A 23,540-nucleotide genomic window follows, 5' to 3' on the forward strand; every position below is an offset into this window, starting at 1 on the left:
AATTCGATTTTATAATTTAAAAGTACTGTTCTTTGATATATAAAGGTAAAGGTATGATTTTATGTCTAGCTAATATAGGATTCCTGGTTTCCGGGACACTCACGCTGTCATTCCTGAAGCCAACTAATCGAGCAAACCAGTGAGCTCTTCAGACATTCCGTAAACAGCTCACGTGTAAGAATGCCACCATCACTGATTGAATTACGGACAAGTTGGAATGTCCTACAGGAACTCGGGATCCACACGGTTCGTCCCCGAAAGAAACCACCTCTTTTCTACCCCAACATCGATAACTTTTGAAACATGACCATTTTAAAAGTTGCCGACAGACAGAGGGACACAAGGACTCAAAGTCCCAGCAAATTGGCTGGCTCTCAAGGGAAGTGGCTTGGGTGTCGAGTGGGTAACTCATTGGGCCCGGTTCGCCAGCAAAGCCTTTTAGCCCGCCTTTCAATGGGATCCTTATTGATGGGGTCATTTGGGGGCGAAGCAATCGCCCATCCACCTGTTGGTCCAACGATAACTGCGGTCGCAAAAAAAGGTTCAATTGGCGAAGGACCTTTTAGGACCCCCATCTATTCGGTGCTCCGGAGCTTGAGTAATGGCTCACATACGCGCGTCGGCGTTTAACTTTTAATTGAATTTGATCAAATGCAGCTGATAAAATTAATTGAGCCCTGCGTTTCGCAGCACAGCTTATTAATGGAATAGTTGTGGAAGTGTTGGTGGGTCTGTGATTAATTGTATGGAAACTTATGGAATAGGACAACCAAATTGTAGATAGCATATAATCGGTCAAATGATACTTTTAATTGGTTTTGTTTACAAGTTCATCTTCCGCGAGTTTTATATCCTTTCGCTTTTAATTTGACCAGTTGTCAAGCGTCTGGCATTTGACCGAAACTTTTTAATTGACTTTGAGCGTAAAATTCAGCGCCTGCCGCCAGCTCCGAGTGGCGACCAGAAACCGAAACCGAAAACGAGACCATCTAACCGGGTAACTAGTTTTGCATATGTTTTCCCCCACTTTCGACCCCACTAATTGATGTTGCCAATTTGCGATGCGTTCGCTTTGGCCCGCAAAACTTTTCGAGCGGCATTTCATTAGCGGTTTTGCCGAAAACTGGCTAACGAGCATGTGGAAGGAAAACTGCGTGCGGCTGCACGGAATGTGGGTAAAAGCCTTTTGACGGCCTTCAATTTATGAAATATGAAATATGAAAACCTTTCAGGCCTTTGTTTAAGCCATAATTGGCGCATGCTTTCTTGATAAATTACCCAAGAGCGAGCACTCAAAGGCCTGGCAGCCGCAAAGTATGCCACGCAAATGGATACCCGCAAGACTTCTGAGGAAAATGCCGAACGGAAGGGCAAAAGACAGGTAGCCACGGCTAAAAGGAAAACTCTCGGGCAGGATGTGGGCAATTTGAGTATCTTCATAATTTCCGCTTCCGACCCAAGCCGAACATCCTGCTAACCTGTTTATTTATGGTTTAATAAGCCGCCGAGGAAAACAAATAAAAATCAAAATAAATACAAATAAGAGGGAATAATGGCGATGTAAAGGTAAAATAATACCTGGCAAGGGCGAGTGGCCTGCCTGCATTGACATCATTATAATAAATTTAATACGACAGGATTGGATCTCTCGCTAATTTCACCAAACATCAAAGAGCCAGCAGAACTTGTAATATATGCAAATGCAGGCCCAAAAATCCAGCCATGAACCATCGGCTCAGATTATGTTGTATGAGTATTATGAATATCCTTCATCCTTTCCGGGAGCCTCTGTTTGTGTAACTTAACGCGAATCGGGGCCGAAACACGGAAGGAAATTTGCATAGTCAGGGGGTGAGCGGGGTACTATGTAGGTACATAGGTTCGCATGTTAATGATTTTCCATTTGCCAGCGACAAATGATTTCCCAGCCTTTGCATCAGTTGATTAATTATTGATTTCGAAATTTGATTAAGTGAACGTCGAAGGGGAAGACTACGGGCTGACAAAATCAGTTCAACTGGAAAAAAGTTGATTAATATGAGCCTGATCAGATGTCGACGGTAGGAATGACATCCTAAAATGATGACCAGAAATCACTGAAAAGAAACAAGTGATTGAAAGAATATTAGGAAGTAAAAACTTCGACGACTTACATACATACAGCACATACACTTCCAGAAACTTTATTCTGCATTACTAATTTATATTATTTAAAATGTAGAAAAGAACAGGAGTCGAACACCAAATCTGGCATGTCCAGAATGTGGTCAGCCTGAACCACAAAATGATACTAGCCTGTAAATGAAAGTCGTGTGGGTCAACAGAAAGCTGAACTGAAAGTGAATACGACTCGCGAACAAAAGGCAAATGAGTAAAAAATTGCGCGCAGGCGCATAAAATTTAATTAAATCGAGCAGAGAGCAACCCTCAAAAGCCGTTGAGATCGCAAAGGAAACCGGAATGACGTTGGATTCTGACACGAGTCCATCAATTTCATTGTACTCGTATTGTGCACTCCACACTACACAATCCACGCAATTAGACACAGTGAGGGCATTACCAGAAGCTGCACCCATCGGTGTTCTTTTTCGAAACTTCCATTTCAAAATTCAAATTCCATGCAAAATGTGGGCAGAGCTGGGGAAGGCAATTCGTTCGACCTGTCAGAATGACGGAGAGGGATACATGTAAGCCGATGCAGAGGCAGAGGCCGAGATTCAATTGAAAAGATAAACTCTACCTGAATGCGAGCACTGGAAAACCTATCTGATGGAATCGGTAAGTTATTTGAAAATATCAATCAGACACTTGAGCCCAGCCAGGCGTAAAAGAAAACCTCATTTGAATATTATAGAAATCCAGCGTACAAGTCAATGCCCTGGCTGTGGGATTATCCCGTCAGAGGTTCACATCGGGTCAGGACAACTCAATTGGAAAAAATCTAAGGAAGTTGAAGTGCTTCCAGTTGATGGCGCAACCTGGGGAAACTTAAGAAGATGATTAGGGAAATAGGTCAGCAAATTATTTGAGGGGTGAAGAAAATGCAAATGTCTGCCAAACACATTTTTCCCTTCGCCACAAAATCAAATCAAGTGAAAGGAAAATGCATAAATAAACACAAAGAAAGTCCGCAACAGAAGCTCAATTGAAGCTGTCAGTTATTGGTTTTCCTAATTGTTCGCCTGAGAAACGCCTGACAGATCGAAAACTAGTTTTTTAGAAGAAATTCTTGTGCCGGTTCTGCTATCTTGCCAAAACAAACAACCCTCGTATTGTTTCGATGAATATCAAACATGTTTGAATAGGATCGAGATCCTTGTGTTTCAACATGTTGGACTACAAAAAATAGTGGCTGCAACGCGTTGGATCAGGGGTTGTTTTCAAAACTGGTAGATGTTGGACTTCAAACATTCGTTAAACGGAAATATTACATTTTAAATTCATACTTCGTTAGTGACTATGAAGCAAGTATAAAGAAAATTTATATGATTTCAGAGCTTTTCTAAGTCAACTTTCAAAATATAGAATGTAATAAAGAAATTACCAATATAAAAAGTATTATATTGGAAGCGCCAAATATTTTCTAATCCGATAAAGGAAGCAAATTTAGAAATAATGATAGTCTTTATAATAGATATTATGAATCCTAGTTCTTTTTAGAAATCACCCCAAACCCTACCCTTCTACCCTTCGACAACCCACGATTTGTCCAATTGTCAGCTCATAAAATATAGATCAGACCGAGAGCCGAATCAATATTGGCAGCTAGTTTATGAGACTGAGCAAAATATGAGAGGCCCATTAAAAATAAATCAAAAGGCTGGCAGCGATGGGCAGAATAGCACAACCCCTAAAAGTGCGAAACGGTGCGGGACTAACCCATACCCTAACCCATACCCTAACCCTTTCGGTCAGGTAAGGGGGCAACGTCAGTCAGTCAAGTGTGCAAAAATGCATTAAAACAAGCACACGCGACTTTAAAAATATTTTTAAAAAAATATTTGCACTTCACTGGAGGGAGGAAGGGTTCGGGATGGGTTCGGTTTTTTTCGGTTTCTAGCTCTGGATTTTGTGATGTAGTGCGGCTTTTGTTTTTGTTTAAAACTCCTTTATTGCCTCATATCGATGTCAGTGTCTGGATACCGACTTTTTTTGTAAGCACTTCCGGTCTTTTCACACAGCAAAGGTTCCAAACAATAGAGGTGAGGGCGGCTTGTTCCGAGACCTCGGCAGAAATCTCCATTGCAGCTGACCAAATACGCCAGATACAGCTTTCTGATTACCTCTAATTGACCGTCGATTAGGCCAAAGACTCTTGGTATCAAAACTAGAACTGGTCACATAAATTGCTTGATATAACTGCCTGTTGGGGGCGTTTTCTCTAGAATCGATTGCAATCGATTCTGTTTTTCATCGTAGGCGTTGTCTGAGCTACTTGTTCTACGCGTATCTCAGGAACTATGGAACATGCATTGGGTCAGAGATGGATCCGTGAGATACAGTATGACTATCTTTAACAGCAGATTAAGAAGGTTCTAAAGGTTATAAAGTTTTATTTTGTCTTGTTTAATTCCAAAACAGATGTTTAAACTCAGTTTTCAGTCCCCTCTTAAAAGTATAGTTCTTCGTACTGACTAACATATTTCAATTCAGATTTGAGTTAAAAAAGTGGCAACTCACGATAACACCTCCACGTACTGAGATACTTTCAATGGCGACACTGGGGCGACTCTTAATGAACGATTGCAAGCAAAGTGGAAAGAGCAGGAAAGGGTTCGCATATAGAGAGCCAATCAATCAATCAGCGGAACTGTCTGCGTCTGAGTCTGGGTTTTCTCTAATTAACATGTGGCCATCAGCAGACCTGGCAACTCTGCGAAAAGTTTCCTCGGTTTCTGCAAGATATTTGCATATCTGAGCTCGGCTCCGGCTAAACTCAACTTGATTTGCAGTTGGCGATTAGCGTCTGCGATTACATTTAAATGCTTGCCACCGGCTGCCGCATATCTGATCGTGATTGATTGATCGTCCATTCGAGATCGCCCCAACAGATGGCTGAGATGGGTTGCGATTTATTTATTAGGCTGGCGTTGTTCAATTGGGTTATATGTTGAAAATGTAGGTTGTTAGGTGTAAGGCAGTGGAGCAATTCATTCGCAACAATGAATGCTGTGTGGGACTCCCTGGGATTCGGATTGTTGAATTAATCGAGTGTAGTGAGAAATGCAGTTGTCTTGTGGCATCTCTTGTCGTTTTTATCAAACAGAACAAGTACAGCTATGCACTGATTTTATTGTTATATGCTAACAAGTTATAATATGATGTTTCATCAAAGGTATTGCCAAACGTAGCGCTATTGATTTATTGCGTTACCCCTTTGACCTAAATGCTATCACCATTGACTTTCCTTATTTCCGGTTGCCAACATCCTTAAGTATCTCACCATTAGCTCTCACTTTCAGTTGCCCCGAGGGCCAAAAAAGGACACGAAAAGGAACCACTCGCCGCGCTCTAATTGTGCGAATTCCCACAAAAAGTATTTTTCGCTTGAAGCTAAGCAACTGCGGAAATTTCCTTTTATTTTCCATCCACTTTCCTTCGGTTCGGTGTAGTTTTCTTGGACAAAAGGACTTGGGCTCTTGGCTGAACGCATTTTTTCCCAGCTTCCCAGCAAAAGGGTTGCACACATTCTTCGTCGGACAATGAATGAAAGGGAAAATCTATTTTCCTCGGGCCGCCAAAGAAAAGCTAAGCAAACAAACAAACAAAAACACAACAAAAACTGGTGAAAACCGAAAAAGTAGAAAAGTTCTCCCCTCCCGATTTAGTTGCAACTTTCCTCCTGCGGTGCAGCATTGTTCCATCCTGAATTTCTGCCTCGGACTTGGGACTTTGCCCTAGTTTTTCTCTAAGTGGAGCACTGCCAGGGAAGAGGGAACTGAAACAGCGTGAAATCAATTTGCGGCAGCTACTTAAGTGCAACAAGGAAGCATTCGACCCACTCCATTTTCATTCCACACACCACTCTGCGATCGGAAATCGTTTGGCATTAATCGAACACGATTTGCCTATTAGCAATCAACAGCAAAAAACCAAAAAAATTGGTCATAAAAAAACGGAAATACAAAAGTCAATGCGACTGCGAAATGCCCTTACAACACATTTTTGAAGGATCTCAATCAGTAAAAAATGTAAAGTGGACTCTTTCATTTTAGTGATCAATGGCAACAATAGCAATTGCAATTAAAGCAAAATGGATTATTTATAATGATTTATTATCACATCCACCTATTGTTCAATAATTACTATAATAAATGGTTACTAAGAAAGATCTTATTAAATTTAAATGAAAATATGTGGTATTACGTTTTTATAAAGAGTATATTTTATATTATATCTTGGTCCAAAACTAATATATCCCAACGTAGGGTAGATAAAAATGAACATAAAAAATGGGGAAAACGTGTGTGTTTGGTCCGTACACTTTAATTACCTCATCAGGGTTGACAGAAATTTGCATGGCACCCCCCGAAGTGCAGTCATCCCCTCACTCCACCCCGCTCAATAGGATGCTCATTCCTCCCCGCCATAATTTTTGCACATTTTTGCATTTCGGAACGCAGTTCTTCACCGAAGCCCATAAATTTTAATGGCAAAAAGTGCATTTCCCGATTTAATCAGCGGGTTTGGGGGTGCGCGGCTTGATGTTTGTCACTTTAACGAGTGGGCATGCATAATTTCGATTCCTAAATGGCTTCAAGGACATTTCCCTCATAAATTTGCATTCGCCATCGATTCTTGTCCGCTTTTTAAATTGTAATTTGCATTTTGAGGGGCTGACGGATAATAAAAGATGGCTTGATTCCAGTTGTGGATCAGAATGTGGCAAGGGGGATATTTGGCATATACATTCAGAAAAGTAGGGTGCTCGATCTAGTTGCGTCTATTTGCTTGATTTTTTAGAGCCACATAAATTGAGTTGTTTTCCGAAAAGTTTTTCGTAAATTATACCCACATCAAGTGCCCAACTATAGCGAATTTCACCGCGGACTGCAAAAGTTTGGTTCCTTTCTGTGCGACATTCGCTTATCGAGGAAACAATCAATACGCTTTCCACAGTTTTCCGGGCCAAAAATTTCCACCCACAATTGTTCTTTATTGCACTAGAAGTGCTTTTCAAAAGAAAAAGGGAGAGTAGCGGAAAAACCTCAACTAGTTGCGCTTGCTAGCTGGAAAAACTGAAAGCCAGACAAATGTAGCATCCAGAAAATCGATATTCGGTGGAGTTGGGTCAGCGAAAAATGTGGGAGAAAATCCAGAGCGGTTCTATGGCAAGAGAAGCCAATGAATAACAATCGGGAAGTGGAAAGCCGGAGGAATTGGGGAAAACCCAAGGAGGAACTAGCAGCTACAGCTACAGATACTTTGGCGACGCGTCATTTCGTCGCATGTTGGCGCCACTTTGTTTTATTTATGAATCCTGGGCAGACAGTCGGGCAGGGTCCACCCTCATGTCCCCCTTTGACCCAAAAGCCGTCAAGATTTTCCCCATTTTCCGACCCCTCACACAACTGGTTCTATTTGCTTAACTGATTTGAAGCACTTGCAGATGCTGGCGCACATGAAAAAATCTTAACAACAAAAGAAACCGAATCAGCACCTTTAGCCACACCAAAATATTGTATTTGAAAATCTATTCGACATATAGTTTCACTTATAAACTAAAATTTTATAAATACATAAAATTCGTTAATATAATATAATTCATGAATAATTGGAGAACTTTTTCCAGTGTTCAAACTGGACTTTTATGGCTGCTTTTAGTTGTATTTTTGCATTTTATTTGATATTCTCCACTTCCGTTTTCTGCGGATTTGGGTCACCCTGCCTCCACCCACGCACTCCATTCCTCGAAGACTCACAGTTATGTGCTCTGGTTTTCCACGGAAATTGAATTGTTTTCCTTTGACAGAACATTCAGTTCGTCTTGCCAACTTTGTCTTGTAAACAAGTTGTTTGAATGAGGAGTGAAAGCGGTGGAATTGGCGACTGGTTAGGTGACACAATTTTCTCAATGAAGTATTAATAGCACACAAGTTTTGCGATGAAGGGCCTGAATTTCTTTTATTTTATTAGTCACATTTGACTTTTATCAGGATAAGAAAAGTTATTCATTTTATTTAGATACATAAATGTACAAAAAATAAACTTCGCACTGTGACTGACTGAGTTTGACAGGAAAAGGTTAAGTTTAAGGATAAGCTGACTGCTGGTATTAAAGTTCGCACTAGCAAATGTGCCAAAGCTATTAATCCTATACTTTCACGTTTTCACTCTTTCAGATCCCTTACTTTAACCCCATTTTATACCCCCTTCAAAAACGAGTTCAGCACGTGACAATGGCCAGGAAACTTGACTTCCTCCGCCAGTTTCAGCTATTTTATAAACGGGGTCAACTATTTGCCTCTACCCCAGTTGCCCCCCCCCCCTTAGTCCCCTCTATGAACAAAAAAAAAAAGGGGGAACTCATGACGAAGTAGCCCCAACCCATTCAGGTGAGCTTCCATTTGGCAGGTGTCTCTCTGCTAATTGCCGTCATTTCGTGTGCAAATTGTGCGCAAGTAATTGATGCCCCCTCGGCCACTCGCCTTTCCTTTCCCCCTCCTCATGGTCAAGGCATTCGTGTTCAGTGACTGCATTTTCAGTTTTTACTCGACTTTTCTATATTGATTTTCAATGAGTTTTGAATTTAACAAGCTATGAGTGTAGACCTGACAGCTGGCGCATTTCTAAAGCTAGCAAGGTCACGGGTTTTTCAAAACCTAATCGATTCCTTCAATGGGAAAATTTTAGCATTGAACTGTCTGTACGTGCCTTGAAGGTTTCTCAACTTTAAAAGAATGGCCTAAAATATTTAAAAGCTATCGGAGAATACACTACCAATGCCACAATTAAATTATGAAAATGCTTGACTTATAACTGAAAAACAAGCAGTTTACAAACTGTTTGATCTTCTTAAGTTTCCCATCTCAAACTACAACTTGTATTATTGTTTTCAGTTCCTGGTAATCGGTTACCTAAAACCCACTCATTTCCTTACCTTTATGACACTTCCTCGCAATCCACTTTTCTTCCACTCACAACTCAATATCCTGCGCTTCCTGGCACGCTTCAACTGGCAGGAGGCCACATGTCCCAAGGATCTCATTCAAATGCCCAGCAGAAGTGTCAAAAGAAGTGTTTGGAAATACGCTCTTGTTTTTCCCGTGCCGACAACTCAATTAAGGTGGAGATAGAGTCACAAATGGATTATCTTTCCTGGCGATCCATCGGATGCAACATTTGGAAATCTCTTGAGCAGGTAGAGGAAAAGATCGGAAAGGGGGGTGGAAAGTGTGCCCCGAAGGCACCGCACTTAGTTACGCAACATTTGCGACGATCCCGAGATAAGGATATCAAAGAGGTCCTTAAAACACGTAGGCGTTGGGCAGGCGTTTGACAATTTTTTATTATTTGTAAATTTAAATGCGTTTCCTTCGAACACAGCTGTTGCTTTAGATAGATGGAAAGAACCCCAAACCGTCGACAGTTCGTTAATTGTTTGAACCCAAACCGAGTGCATTTCCTTAATTTCTCCGTGTTTAAATTAAGTTGTTGCCACATTTGTCTGGCGTTGTCCTTTACTTGGCGTTGAAAGTGCCTCATGTGGCAGCTCATTAATCCTGCGGCCGCTTCTCTTTTCCCTGCCACTTGTGGCACGTGTGTGTGCGGGGTTTTGCGGGGGTGTCCTTGTACACGAGCTCTTGTGTCTTCCATATTCTTAATTAGTTGCGCACTTGCAAGCAAATCGTTTAGCTAAGCAATTTGCTAACTGCATGGATACTCCTCTAATTTCCGTATCCAACCATCCTTAAAGTTCTCTTTCCTGTTCAGACCTCGCCACTCATAAATTAAATGGCAAAAAAGTTTTGTTTTCTCTTTATTGGTTTATCGCAAACTTTGAATAATCTTAGTCTTAGTCTTAGCCATTTTTTGGTAAACACAGTTTGATTGGAAATCTAATTACGAATTCAACGTGATATGACATTCCATATTTCGATCAATATTTCGAATGTTCTGATCAAAATACTGATATTCAAATCGCAAAAAAACAGAAAATCAACTTTCGGCCAAAATCCAATAATCATCATCAAAAATTGGAAAAAATAAAAAAAAAAAAAAAATTTTTTTTGGTAAACACAGTTTGATTGGAAATTTAATTACGAATTCAACGAGATATGAAACAATACTTCGAAACAAAAACAGAAAATCAATTTTTGGCAAAAATCCAAAACTCATCATCAAAAATTGGACAAAATTTAAAAAAAAAATACTTTATTGTTGGTAAACACAGTTTGATAGTAAATTTACACCGTAAAGTTCAATATCCAATTAATAATAATAATCATGGAAATGTGGCGGGATATGGCGGGAAATGAGGTGGGACATGGCAGGATGTTGCGGAACATCGCGGGATAAGACATAACTGATATGGTCAAAATCAATAACTTTTCTGTTCACTTTCACATAAGAATTTTAAGTTCTAGACATTCCCTTGATGAAGCACCCTGTTTCTATTCAGAAATCTAACCTGTCTCAATAAAATTCCGAAGGGGGAGAAGTCAGAAGTTTGCTGAGCAAAGTTTCCATAGCCACTGGCATTTCTAAGCGCAGAGAACCAAAGAAAACAGCTCCTGGCTTCACTTCCGGTGTTCTTCTTTATCCAGCCGTATTCCTTGTAACCAAAAAGGAAAGCGCAAAAATTAAATTTAAGCTGATTGTGGATTTACCAAGATTCTGGAAGGGAAAACTCTGGCAGGGATTAAGAGCCGGGAAACGAGAACTGAAAATCCAACTGACAGACATGTCCCGTCTAATTTGTCGCGTGTCCAGCGAAATCCAGCGGAATTTTCACATATATATATTCGCAATTTGCTACTTTTTCTTTTCAGAACAACAGAGTTAACAATTTTTTTAATTAAAACTTTGGCTTGGCTTAGAATGATGACGCTGCTTGGCAACTTGGTCCTCGACCTTTTCGCTGGCTGAATCGCCGGATAATTTTATTGCCCAAATATTGGTCATAATTAAGGCGATAAAAAACGACAGTGATAATAATTTGCCTCCCTATCCAACCTTCAACGCAGTACATTCTTTTCTCTTCTCAGTACAATTAGATGTTTCTATCTCGTTCTGCCGCCTTTTAATTTGCATTTTAATTTATGGGCGCCTATAACTTTTATCGTCGTCGTTGTCTTTGCCTTTTTCGCTAAGGCCAAAAGGTCAAACAGCTGTGTTGGTCGGACTCCTCGGACGTCATTGCCTTGGCTGTCGTCGAAGGCCAATTAGCAGTTATATCGACTGGAGGATAAGGCAAAAGGTTAAGCCCATCTGACCGGGCACACATGGTTCCAAAAAAAACAGAACATTTTCAATCTCTAAAAAGGAGGAATCTTTACGATGATTGTGATTGCGGCCTCTTCACAGCGTTTAGATAAGCCTTTAATACCTGAATTTCATCATCCGCAACTTAAACATTCTTAAAGTTAAAAATGTCACTCACAAACAAAAAAGAGTCTAATATAATATAATACAATATTGTTTTTCTCGCATTTGATTACCATCGTGGTTCCACGATGTGACCCTGAAAGTAAATGGCATCGTGATCATGAATTACGTAGGAAAATGGATGATCGGCTACGAAATCCATTGGAGGCAGTTGCAAATTGTCAATCGATTTTTTTCGGCGAATAAGAACTCCTGAAAGATATGCAAATTACTAAAGGCCGCTTAAATCCCGGTAATAACAAGAACCTGTTGCCGCAGAAGCCTTTGTTCCTCGTTCATCGACCTTCAGAAAGGCTTTCTGCACAATTTTATCGATCCTAGCACCAGAGTCCAGCACTAGTCCATTTAAGTCAGCTGAGGGCTTAAATACATCTCGAATGCCTTTCTGATAAAATAAATAAATAATTAAGGTATTATTTATATTTAGCAATATATTTACTTTTTCGAAAATTCCCCTTAGTTGTGCGCTAGATTCGATTTTGAACTTGGGCAGCTTAACATTTACGGAATTCTTTTGCAATTTATGGCTGAGAAGCCCGGCTTTCTCTTCCACTTTTGTTAGACCTTCAATTCCGTTGGGCAGATAGATGCGCATAGAAAGAGTTGAGTTCAAGTAGGGAAGCTCGATAACCTTTGCATCCAAGTCTTCCAGGTATGCTGAAGATAGTGTTGCTGACAAAGTCATCATCTCCACCAGTATGACTTTGTCAGCTGATACATGGAAGTCCGCTGCATGAGTTTGATCGGCCGGAAAGTTATACTGCCACTGGGCCTTGAAGTAGATTGCACTCAGCAGAAACGCACTTGTATCAGGATGTAAATCGCTAGGTGAAACTATGTGCCCAATCATGCCTCGCGTTCGATTTAATATCCAGCTATTGATTATCAAACATGCTCTGACTGGATCGTTTAAGCGGATTGACCTGGCACTGCCCTTAAAGGCCTTTACTACCAACTTATTAAACTCTGGTTCAAGGCGGTATTTGCGGTTGACATATATCCGGTTTGCCATATGCAGGATAAGCACCTTTTCGCGGCCCCTAAGGCCGGTGAAAAATTGACGATAGCTGTTCACCACGTGACTTTTGTTCTCTGGTAATTTGAAAACGTTTCTGATTTCTTGGGCAGTTTTTCCGCCTGCTGCCATGTAAACGAGGCCCATCATAAACTCAATGGATACCGGCGAGTAAATGAGGTTACTTTTGGCATTCTCCGATGCCAAAGTTCGATACAAATCAGGCCAAAACAGGCTATCCACTGAGGAGGCCAGCAAAAGGAGATCTGAGGGAATATTACTAGATTGTTGGGGAAAATGTACGACTTCTTTGACCGCTTACACAAGTATTTCATTCTAAATGCGGCTTCAGACTGAACGGATATTAACAGACCGTAGGAACATGGACTTGATGCTAATTTAATTAAAAACAGCGATTTTTCATGGTCATTAGCATATAAATTCATTCGAGTGAATACGAAAATGAATACGGCGGTATTGCATTGAGGGTGTTTGGCGATCATCTTAGCTATTCAGTTTCGAACTTAATATTAATCTTATGTTCATCATTGAATAGTAAGCAGCTAGAGTGTTTCTACAATTTAAATAAAATTTGTATTTAAAACTTTATGTTTTTGTAACGACTTGGAGCACACTTTTCAAGCTCCAATACACACTTCCGAACCCTCTGCGTTTCCCTTCACAAACCCGATTCCTCTGTTTCTTCTAATGAACACATGTCAATTAAAGCCGCGCTCTCGTGTCTCATGTCCGTGGAATGAAATATGTTCGCTAGTCTCAGTCTTCAACTCAGTCTGAGACTCCTTCTCCAACTTCAACGTCAGATCCAGCTCAAACGTGCACTGATAAATCAAACATAACACTGATAAATCAAACATAACATGATTCAAATAAATTTGTAATTCAATTTTCGAGGGAGATAAAAACACAGGATTCATGTTTTTAAAATTTGTCATAAAGGAAGTTAGATTGCAGGCTTAATAAGAATATTTCGGGCTTTTGGGGAAATTTTCGTTTAAAGTCATGCCATGACAACCTCCGTTTGAATAAATTTCATAGTTATTATCTTTCAAAAATGTTTGTTTTATATATTCAGATTAAAGTTTTTAAAATTTGTCATAAAGGAAGTTTGATTGCAAGCTTAATAAAAATAATCCGGGCTTTTGAGATGTTTTCGCTTGAAGTAATTATCATACCCGATTGAATATATTTTGTAGCTATATTTTTTTTTCAAAAAGGTTTGTCATGTTGAAATGGAGTAATTTCTTTCCGTGTAGATCCAAGTTTGCGTGCTTCGCGGCTGCCTGTGTTACGTTTTTCTCAGTTACGCACCTTTTCGCATATTGGGGAAGTCGAAGGGGGTGCTGAATATGCTTGTGGCGACTGGGGGGCCGATAAAGAGGGGCAAACAAGCGACAGCTCGGACATGTTTGCCTCAAGCCCCTCAAAAAACGGCGAACCAAAATGCAAGTGTCTCGCCTTACAGTCGCCCCCAACTCTTTCACTAGGTTTTTCTTTGAGCCTGATTTATGTCGTCGAGTGTCGCGGGTGTTGCGTGCCGGCACCCACAGCCCCCTTCTGTCCCCTTCCTTTATACAGAAAAAAATCAGTTCTAATAGATATGTAAATAGATGGTTTAAAAGTGGTTCCCAAAAGGCGCAAGTGTTCTAAAAGATATATGAGCCTATTCCTGTTTCTAAGCGATCTTGTATAAGTCTAATAAAATATTTATAACTAAATACATTTTATACTATCTGTATATATTTACAAAAATGTATTTAAAAAAATTGTCATAAACAACTTGAACAAAGAACACATAGAAGAGCAGAGAGTTTTGTTCAGTGCAGTTATCCGAGACTGCGGGCAGTGCAGTTTGAGTTTTTTCTGCTCTGCGGTCAGTTTGCTGTCTTCTTTCGATTGGCACTGAAGCGAAGCATGCGATTTCCGCTTTAATGTAATTTTGACAACACACACACGGAGCTTGAGTTTTAAAGGGGTGGTGCTGGGGAATGGGGGGATGATGTCGGGGGGAGGTTGCGATTGAGTATCGTCATCAAGGAAATGTCATGATAAATCTTACTCGCTTTTCCCGTGGTCGAAACCGTTACAGTAGCGACTGTGAATTTGGTTTCGATTTGGGTTTTCGATTTCATTTGAAATCTGTTTTGATACTCTCTAATTAGGGGATCGCGATTAGAGGGAAATGATTAAGCTAACCATTTGGGAAGTAACAAAAACATGTATTTTAAAAATGTATAAAAACGTTTTAAAACAGATATCAAGTATTTTGAAATAAATATATATTTTAGCACTACCTAAGAAATTAATGCTTTACTTGCAAATCATTCATGAATTTTACTGAAAAGGGTATCTATCGTTAAGCAAGCTACAACGACTTGCCTTCGTTTTTATAATTTTCATATTTGCAGCTCTCTTATCGTGCGATTTGTTTTGCATGTTGCATTTATCTGATTTGCTGGATATTCGATTACCTGATAACTCGATTGCAGCGGCATTTAGCAGTTGTGGAACCGCTTTTCGACGCCACTGTTTTCATCTCCCCCCATCCTCTTGTACGCGTAATGCACTTATTCTCCGTCCGTTTTTGTGCATATTGCGACGCCCTGAAGTCTGTTTCCTTATCACCCTCTTTCGAGAGTCATTAAAGTTCTTGGCGGTGACCCGCAGAATCGTAAACCCAGCTTGACTCATTGATGCATCGATGAGACATTTATATTTTCCACTTGGCCCTACACTACTACACTTTCCTACTGCAAGTGGCATAGAAATTGGAAAAATCTGCGTAAAATCACATCTTATTATGAACATTTCAATTTTACAGCACCCGAAAATGTCAAACAAAGGTGAACGAAACTGATAAGAGAAAATCTTGATGGATTGTTTAATTAATTAACCAAAGTCTGAATGGTGATTGATTGGAGCATTGAACTAGACAATGGTTTCTATTCATGGGGCGTGCTAAAGGGGGCGGATTTGAGAACTTGAGATAACCGGTAGCTGAAAACGATAAATGAAAATAAATAAAGACGTCTCTACGAGTATATGCACAACTTACAGTTAATTTTTATATCTGCAGCAATAAAATATAAATAAGCTGACTTAGCGGAATCACAGCTCGGTTATTTATCGCCAGCAAAGTAAAACTGAAATACAAAGCAAAATTAGTAAAAACGACTCATTTGCGATTAAGAATGGAAAGATACCTAGTGTATAGTACATTATAAAAGAAATACATTTCCATTTCTTTAGTGGTATATTTTTGTAACATAGAAAGAAGTTTATAACATTTTTTAAAGTTTGGACAAAGGAGACTGTCAATCTTTTTAATTCGCATTCACCCTAAAAAGATCTGAGTATTTATTATTTAAAATGCATCTTTACGCGTTTAAAATATATATACCCAAGTAAGATCAGATGCACTCGGTATGTTTAAAATAGTGAAATTGCAAGAAATACAAGTAAATTCAGAAAAAAACTTTGCCATAAAACGTGCGAAGTTATAAAAACAATGGAAATGGACAGAGAAAGAGAGCAAAAACAAGCGAGGGAGAACGCTCCAGATAATGGAGCTCGGTTCTGAAAAGTCGGTTCTGGGGGCTCTGGTCCGATTCTTTGTTGCGGTCAGTCGGAAAATCGAAGGCGGCGCGGCGCGACTTCATATCGAAACCCCAACGAAACGCTATTATGTAGCGAACGAATTTTCAATTATGCAAATAATACAAGTTTTTATAAAGTTAATAACTATAGTTAGGCTGTGTGATGAGTGGATATAATAGATCTAAGTGTAAGCGCGACATAGAAATGATAAGAGTAGCAATTCTACATTTGCAAGCGAGCACAAAAACCATTATCATTTTAAAATATAATATATTCTGGAATGTAAACGGAAAGTAATAAAAAAATTATATATTTTAATTAAGTAAAGAAATGCATTGTAATATAACAAAATAATAAAGTAACTAATAACCAAAGAACTAAAGTAAAGCAATAAAATGATTGTGGTGAATGAATAACACTAAGTGAAAGCCGCTGTAAGAACTTTTTAGTACATTCTTAGTACATTCTTCTTAGAAAAAAAAACTTCAACATTTAGTTGATATCAGCGATAAGAATGAGTTCCTACAGGACATTGGTAGATCACGGCCATCCGATTATCGTGGGAGGCTGTGAAGTGTCGCTGGCCTCGAGCTCGGCAACCAGTTCGCCCAAGCCACTACACCGGATGATCAAGTACTGGCGCAATAGTTCCGGAAAAATTCCGGGTCTCCGCAAGAGCGAGAGTTTCGCCGAGTACCGTCGCCATTCATCCAACTCGGCCACAGTTTCGGGAGGATCAGGGGGCAGATCGAGCACATCGAGTGCCAGGCAATTGCAATACCAGCGACTGGAGATGGAAAGCTGCGAGAATATTGATATGCTGACAGAACCACTAAGGTAAGTGCACTTCATCATGAAAACAAGTTTTTTTCAAATTTATTCATTAATAAAATACGCCTTTTTATGAATCCGAGGTATTTTTATGAGGTTAATGTTATATTCTATAGGGTTTTTAGAATCAGAACATCAAGTGGTCAAGTTAATTTTTTGTGCTTAGCATTTTAAAGGTTTAAGAATGCTTTTATCCATTTATTACCCACGCATCGTAACCAAATCAATTTTATATCTTTCTCTTCTAAATCACTTGAATGGAGACCAAGATATTTGTGGAATGTCCAAATATATGCACGCATTACACACCTGTTTACATAGAAACTACCAAAGAAGTGGCATCCATTGTCGTGCGGTCCACTTTGATGTGTAACCCCAAAAATGTGGGGCATGCAACAGTTGGTTATCTGTTTTCTGGTTTTCGAAACGCCCCTCGCAGCTGCGGTTTATCGTGTGGTTATCAGCTGTTCGTTATCAGCCGCCAGCATGTGGATGATAAAGATGAGGGAGCAAGTGCAACACGCCGCCGCAATAGCCGACGTCATTTTGTGGATTGTGGACACAATTCGTGGGAGAACTGCATTGCTTCCCTTAACAAATACAACAAGCATATGGACCCAGACGAAAGTTCGTGAAAGCATTCCAAAGTGCTTCTTTTTCCACAACTCGTTGCATTTGGGGTACAAGACGAAACAATGTTTTGTCAACAACTGGTCTTGCAGAAATACTTATTTGAAAATTATTTAATTAATTTACTGAGGAGTTAATAAATATATTTTAAATTATTATTTTAGAATACTCAAAACTAAATAAATAATCTTGATTTAAAAAAAAGTTTTGTAAGTTATATAATTTATAAATCAAGAACGGCTGAATCGATTTAGTGTTTTGAATAGCTTTCTTGGGAAAACAGCCTTTCAAGGCGTTGAACTAAAAGGTTTCTAGAATGATTGCAAAATAATTATTTGTCGTGGTCTCATGTTCAGCAAAATGGATTTGCCAAATATTTACTTGCAGAGTTCCTTTCTCTCGAAAAAGAATTATGAAAGAACACATTCTGGAATAATGCCTCTACCGACTAAGGGAACGCCGACGGTTTTTGACTCGTGCCTCTGTTTACTTGTGTGTTTGTGTCCCACGCCGGTTCCGGTTATTCGGTTTGTTTTGGTTATCTCTCCGTGGTGGGAAATCATTGCCTTCTGCATACTTTTGGGGTACACTGTGCAAATAATTAACTGGCAACTGCATTGCCGGCTTCTTTGAATTGCATTGTTTTCCAAACTGTTTGCTTTGGCTAATGCGGGCTGCTCCCCTCCCCCCGCACCAACTCTTTCTGTTTGCCTAAACTGCGCGCATTTGGAATGTAAATAAATGTAAATAAACAAGAATTTCGCCCCCATGAAGGCAACATAAGAAGTGAGAGCAGAACAACAATAAACTCGCTCTCCCGTTTCAACAGAAATGCAAAGTGCAAGTATAGTCAGGGTCACATCAATAGCACTCCAATTAAACAAAATAAAAATTCTTAATATGAATCTGATGCCTATCTGTAGCATAAAGCACAATTAGTAATATATCAAAAAATTAGTAAATATGAAATATTCGAATTTTATTTTTGTTAATATCCACTCTTTTTTAAAATTCTTATTTTACTGAGCTGCCTTCATTTTGTATCTGTGCAACGCTTACATATGTATGTAATATAAGTAAACTCTCCATTAGCAGACCCACAGCTACTACTATTATGGCCCCCATTGTGGAGTTTGTGGATCGCGTTCGCCAGTGGAACCTGAAATCTGAGCTTCGTGCGCAACGATGTTGTTCGTCGCTCGCCTTCGTGTTCGTTTGGGGCCAGACCCGCAGCTTTTCTGCTTTGCGACTCAGTGTCGTTTTAAGATTCAACTCGTGTGGGCGTGCAGCGAGTGTCCGACTGTGTGTGTGTGTGTGCGTTGTCGCGCGTCTGCGTCGCGAAATCCTGAAATCGGGAATCGGAACAGGAATCGTGATATATTTCGGGTTTCCGGTTGCGTCTTCTTCATTAGCTGGTCGAAAAGTAACGGTAGAACGCAAAGCAGTTGCCAATCGGCAGCAACAGTTGACGGCAAGAAGAGCAGCGCGAAAAGGAAAACCAAAACAAACAAGAAAATTGTTAAAAAAGAAGAGCAAACAATAACAAACGAATACTCAAGTATGTGAAAGTGCTAGGTAATCGATCAAGCAAATTATAAATTTAATATCATATGATTTATGATTTATGGTTTTGAATTCTGGAAATTAGTGAACAAAAAATTAATCAAGATAAGCATAACACGCTAACTTTCTTCAGCAATTAATTTGCAATTGATGCCACTGAGGTGGTTTCCCAAGCAGCCTAAACAAAAGAAAGAAAACGAAAGCGATAAATAAACAAAGTGTTTGACGAACATTTAATTGAATGTGTGTGCTTGAATAACAACAAATTGAAATCGCATTTGCTGCCCTTATCAAAAAAATTAGAAGCGAAAGTGGCAAAGGTGTCAAATGGGCAAGACAAATAGAAATCAAAATAAGTTTGCCAAAAAACGGCTGCATAAATACGCGCACGTAGCAAAAAGTGAAATTTTTAAACAAAAATCGCTGGCTGAAATTGAAATTTAACGAGCAAAGAATCCAAAAGCAGCAGTGAAGAAAGTGTTGAATACAAGTGAAACTGTGTGCGTAATATTTTGTGCAATTCAATTACGAAAAAGCCATCCAATAACAAGTGCCAGAAATGACGGAATAACATAATCAGCAAAGACAAATGTCAAACCCCTGAAAAGAAACTACAAATGAGAAATATTAATAAAAAGAAATAACAAAAAAACCCTCCGTTTTTGTCTCATTCCTCTCCCTCTTTCTTCATCTCGTTTTTGCCGGTTCCCAAGTTATTTTTTGTGTTTTCTGTGTTTTTGGAGTTCGATTAAAATGCGTCACGCATGATTATTACGTGTATTTTTGGTTTTTTTTAAACATTTTATCTTCCTGCGATCAGCTTAAAATCGTGTTTCTTTATTTGTTGTGATTTATGTGCAAGTTGTGTGAGGTGATTCCTGTTATAAGTTACCTCAACAATTGGAAATGGTAATGTGAATTCCGAATTTTTACCAGGCGATTAAAACACTCAAATATCATGAACCTCAACAAGTTATTTTGGATTCAAACAAAAACGGAATTGTCTATTACCTTTCATAAAGGAATTTATACCTTTCATTAAAGATCTTTCTACTCGAAAGCCAACGGAGTAATCTCTACGTTTGTGCTAACATTTCTCGTCCTAATGCTGCAGTTAATATTTAAATTTATTAGAGATGTTTGGGGATATGAAAGTGGAGCAGTTTCCAAGCAACTCCATCGGGAAAAGCGCTTTTTTCTCGTTTCCGACTCGCAAGAATGCAAATTAAAATTCACGCATTTTCCACGTCTTTTTGCGCCCTGTTCGCTTGTCCCGTTAAATGACAATGTTGCATCTTCTTCTTCTACTACTCCTCCCATTCTTTGCTACTGCTTGTTATCAAGCTGGTTGTTGTTGTTCTTGTTGCTTTGCTGTTAATATGCATAGCCAGCGGTCAAAAAGTAAAAACAAAAAAAACCAAATGCATGGTAAATTCGCAGAGCACGTGAATTTCTTTTTGGCTTTTGAAACGGGTTTGGCCTGAAATGATTTCAGTTTGTGTTGCCGTGTTTTCTGCTGTTGACTTTTCATTTTCGTTAAATTTTTTCTCGATTTTTGTCTCGCTGCTGCAGCTTGCAAAAATATTTATTGGCATGTGTGTGCGAGTTTTGCGACTGCTGTTTTGGTTGTTTGCTGTTTTCACTGCTTTGCCAGCTGCAGTTTTCTGGAATTCCAGTTGCTCTTTCGAGAAAACGGGGTAACACGAGCTGCTCGAGAGTCGCTCCATCATAAAAATCATATTTTTTATAGACACCAGGTGGTCGGACTTAGAAATAGAAAAGATCGTTAAATTGTTACATAGGGAATATTATATGATAAAAAAAATATGTATAATATATAAACTTTTCATTTTAATGCTTACCACGCTAATATATAGCAACATTAAAGTCGTAAATCTTAAATTAAATTGAAGACATTTAAGAGTATCCATGCTTCGAAAGGTAAATAATTCCAACCCACCAATCCAATGCATCTCCCGCTTTTGGCAATCTGCTCCCATTCCGAGCTCACCTGGATACCCTGCGCTTTTTCCTTTGTTTGCTTTTGCCTGTTGCATTTTTGGGGCTCCGAATATTTGTTGCAGTTTGTTCTGAGGGCGAAAAAGGTAAACGACAGCTCATCAAATATTCATGCCATTCGTGAAGAGATTCTCGCCGCCCGAATCGGATGTTTGCCTTTTGACAGATATCTTTTTTTTATTTTTTTGTATTTTTGGGGCGGTGGAGTCGGCTGAAGAGCTGCCCCATTCAATCTCTTTGGGATGTAAAGTAAACCTCAGCGATGCGGAATGTAAATGAACTCGGGAAGCAAATTGGCCTTGTCGCTCGGTGTGAAGATACGGACAATAACAGAAAGCTGTGAAAAACAATCCCAAGAAAACAGCTGCTTTTTGGCCACATCTCTCTTGCTATCTGCTTCTGCTGCTCCTCCGCCTCCGTCTTTTCCACTTCTCCGATTCTCGGACTCTCCACTCCCCGCTTCTCTGGTTCTCGGACTCTCCACCTCCCGCTTCTCGGCTTCTCCGGCTGTCCATTCATCGTTCTGCGTCTGTCTGGCCCATCAATTGTCTTGTCATCCCTCTCACTTTTCGCCGCCGCCCCCCTTGCTCACCACCACTCGAGAGTTCAAGTTGAAGTGCAGCCAGCACAAAAGCTTGGCTCAGAAAGAGGCGTCGTCAGGGGGGGGAAGGGCGCAAGAGGGGGATAAGCCTTGCCGTGTCATTCGCCTGCATTGATTTTGGATTCCCTTTCATGGGCAGTACGCAAAAAGGCAAGGGTATGTTGGACTTTGGATACAGTGTGCACTGCGAGGCCTTAAAGTTCAGCTGACTAAAGATTTTTGTATATCAGCTCTATATGTTTTCAAAGGATTGTAAAAATAAAATTTTTTATTACGCACCACAGTTAGAGATGATTATGTTTAAAAAATGAATATGAAAGTGCATTCTTTAAAGTTAAATCATATTTGTGATAAAACCTAAAAGGGATGTAGTGGGTACTTTAAAGTCTACTCTCGACCGGCTTAGTTGGCCTTTGTAGGCTGCTGCAAAATTTACCGTTTTGCCAATGCGTTGTGTGTTGGCCCCTTGCTTATCTCAACTGCCGCAGATCCCCCCTCACCGCCTCTTCTTCTTTATTCGTGGAAAAACACACGCGAATTTAATTTATGGGGCGTGTGCCGCCGCTTCTCCCATAACATGGCCCAGTGCCAAATGGCTGGCATCCGAATTGGAAATGGAAAAGTCGGACGGTCGGCGGGGAGTGTCTGCCTCTACGTTTAGTGCTGCCCACTTTAATTGCCTTTGCCTCGATTTTTCTATATTTTCCCCCTTTGTTTACGACTTGTTCGCACCTGTGCCAAAAAAAAATAAAGTATGTTGTTTAGTGTTCGCGTTTCTACCGAAACCACGATGAAACTTATAATTCTTTAAAATTTTGCTATTGACTTATTACAAGCCAAGGTCGTTGTGAAAAAATTGTGCTTTGAAGTTGTTTGTTTTTTCGGGATTCAAGGGTTAAGGGGTTGTAAATCAAAAATTTATTTCGAGATGACCATAAGGTGTTTTAAAGGCTATCATTGGCCTCAAAATATTGTACATAGTTCCTATACCAAGATTTAAATGTTGAGAAAAGGTCTAAAGATACTAAACTTTAAGGTTTCTTCCGGCTTGGCGTTCCCTAGTTTTAATAATATAATAGAAATTATTTGAGAACGATAATTGTGTTCCATAGCCATTGAGTCCACAAAGTTCTAAGGGGATTTACCTTCCTTAAAAGCATTAAAACTTTTATCGTACCCCCGAAATGTCAAAAAAATTAAACCATGTGTAAACGTTGTACGCTCAAACAGTTTCAGTATCTCAAACTCCTAAGCAGCTACATCAGTTTCCCATTAGAGTTCACTTACAAGCACAAATATCTACCATTTTCCGTGTTCGACAGAAAGTAACTCCCTGTTGAATTTGGAAAAGAGGTTTTGGTGGGTGTAGTCAAGGTTGCGCCCAGCCAAAAGCTGATTATTCAGCCAAATTGGCAGCCGATAAGATAAGATACCTATGGCACATAGCCGACACAAACCGATACCAAACCAGAAACAAAAACAGAACAGAAGTCGCAATCAACTAGAATTGCTCTCACAGAAGTTGTTGCCCCACAAAATAAAAAAATAAAATAGAAAACCGGAGCAACTCGGTCTGCCAACAGCTGTTGATGTTTGTTAGCCAGGCTACGAGAAAAACAACACAAGACCCAGTATGAAACCAAGCCGGAGAGCAGA

The 23,540-nt window shown here is 39.7% G+C and overlaps 2 protein-coding genes across 5 annotated transcripts in view; one reads left to right on the forward strand and one right to left on the reverse strand.

Moving 5' to 3' along the window:
• Window positions 1–11,523: 11,523 nt before the first annotated feature.
• On the reverse strand, window positions 11,524–12,964 carry LOC122621043 (serine protease inhibitor 42Dd). The gene is made up of 4 exons (XM_043798775.1): window positions 12,945–12,964; window positions 12,047–12,888; window positions 11,854–11,992; window positions 11,524–11,799 (listed from the first exon to the last, which is right to left on the reverse strand). The coding sequence occupies exons 1-4, from the start codon at window positions 12,955–12,957 to the stop codon at window positions 11,657–11,659; spliced, it is 1,137 nt and encodes a 378-aa protein (XP_043654710.1). The 5' UTR covers window positions 12,958–12,964; the 3' UTR covers window positions 11,524–11,656.
• Window positions 12,965–16,723: 3,759 nt separating this feature from the next.
• Window positions 16,724–23,540, forward strand: part of LOC122611936 (rap1 GTPase-activating protein 1) — a 79,679-nt gene continuing 72,862 nt past the window's right edge. For 2 of the 4 annotated variants that reach the window (XM_043785360.1, XM_043785359.1), the window contains exon 1: window positions 18,973–19,276. Coding sequence is in view for 1 of the 4 variants with exons in the window: in XM_043785358.1 (XP_043641293.1) it covers window positions 16,755–17,077 (323 nt within the window). In the remaining 3 variants the exon portion in view is untranslated. Of the gene's footprint in view, window positions 17,078–18,972; window positions 19,277–23,540 lie in introns of those variants that run through there. The other 2 variants (XM_043785358.1, XM_043785361.1) reach the window with 2 other exon arrangements.

Source organism: Drosophila teissieri, chromosome 2L, assembly GCF_016746235.2.
Source record: "Drosophila teissieri strain GT53w chromosome 2L, Prin_Dtei_1.1, whole genome shotgun sequence".
NCBI lineage: Eukaryota > Metazoa > Arthropoda > Insecta > Diptera > Drosophilidae > Drosophila > Drosophila teissieri.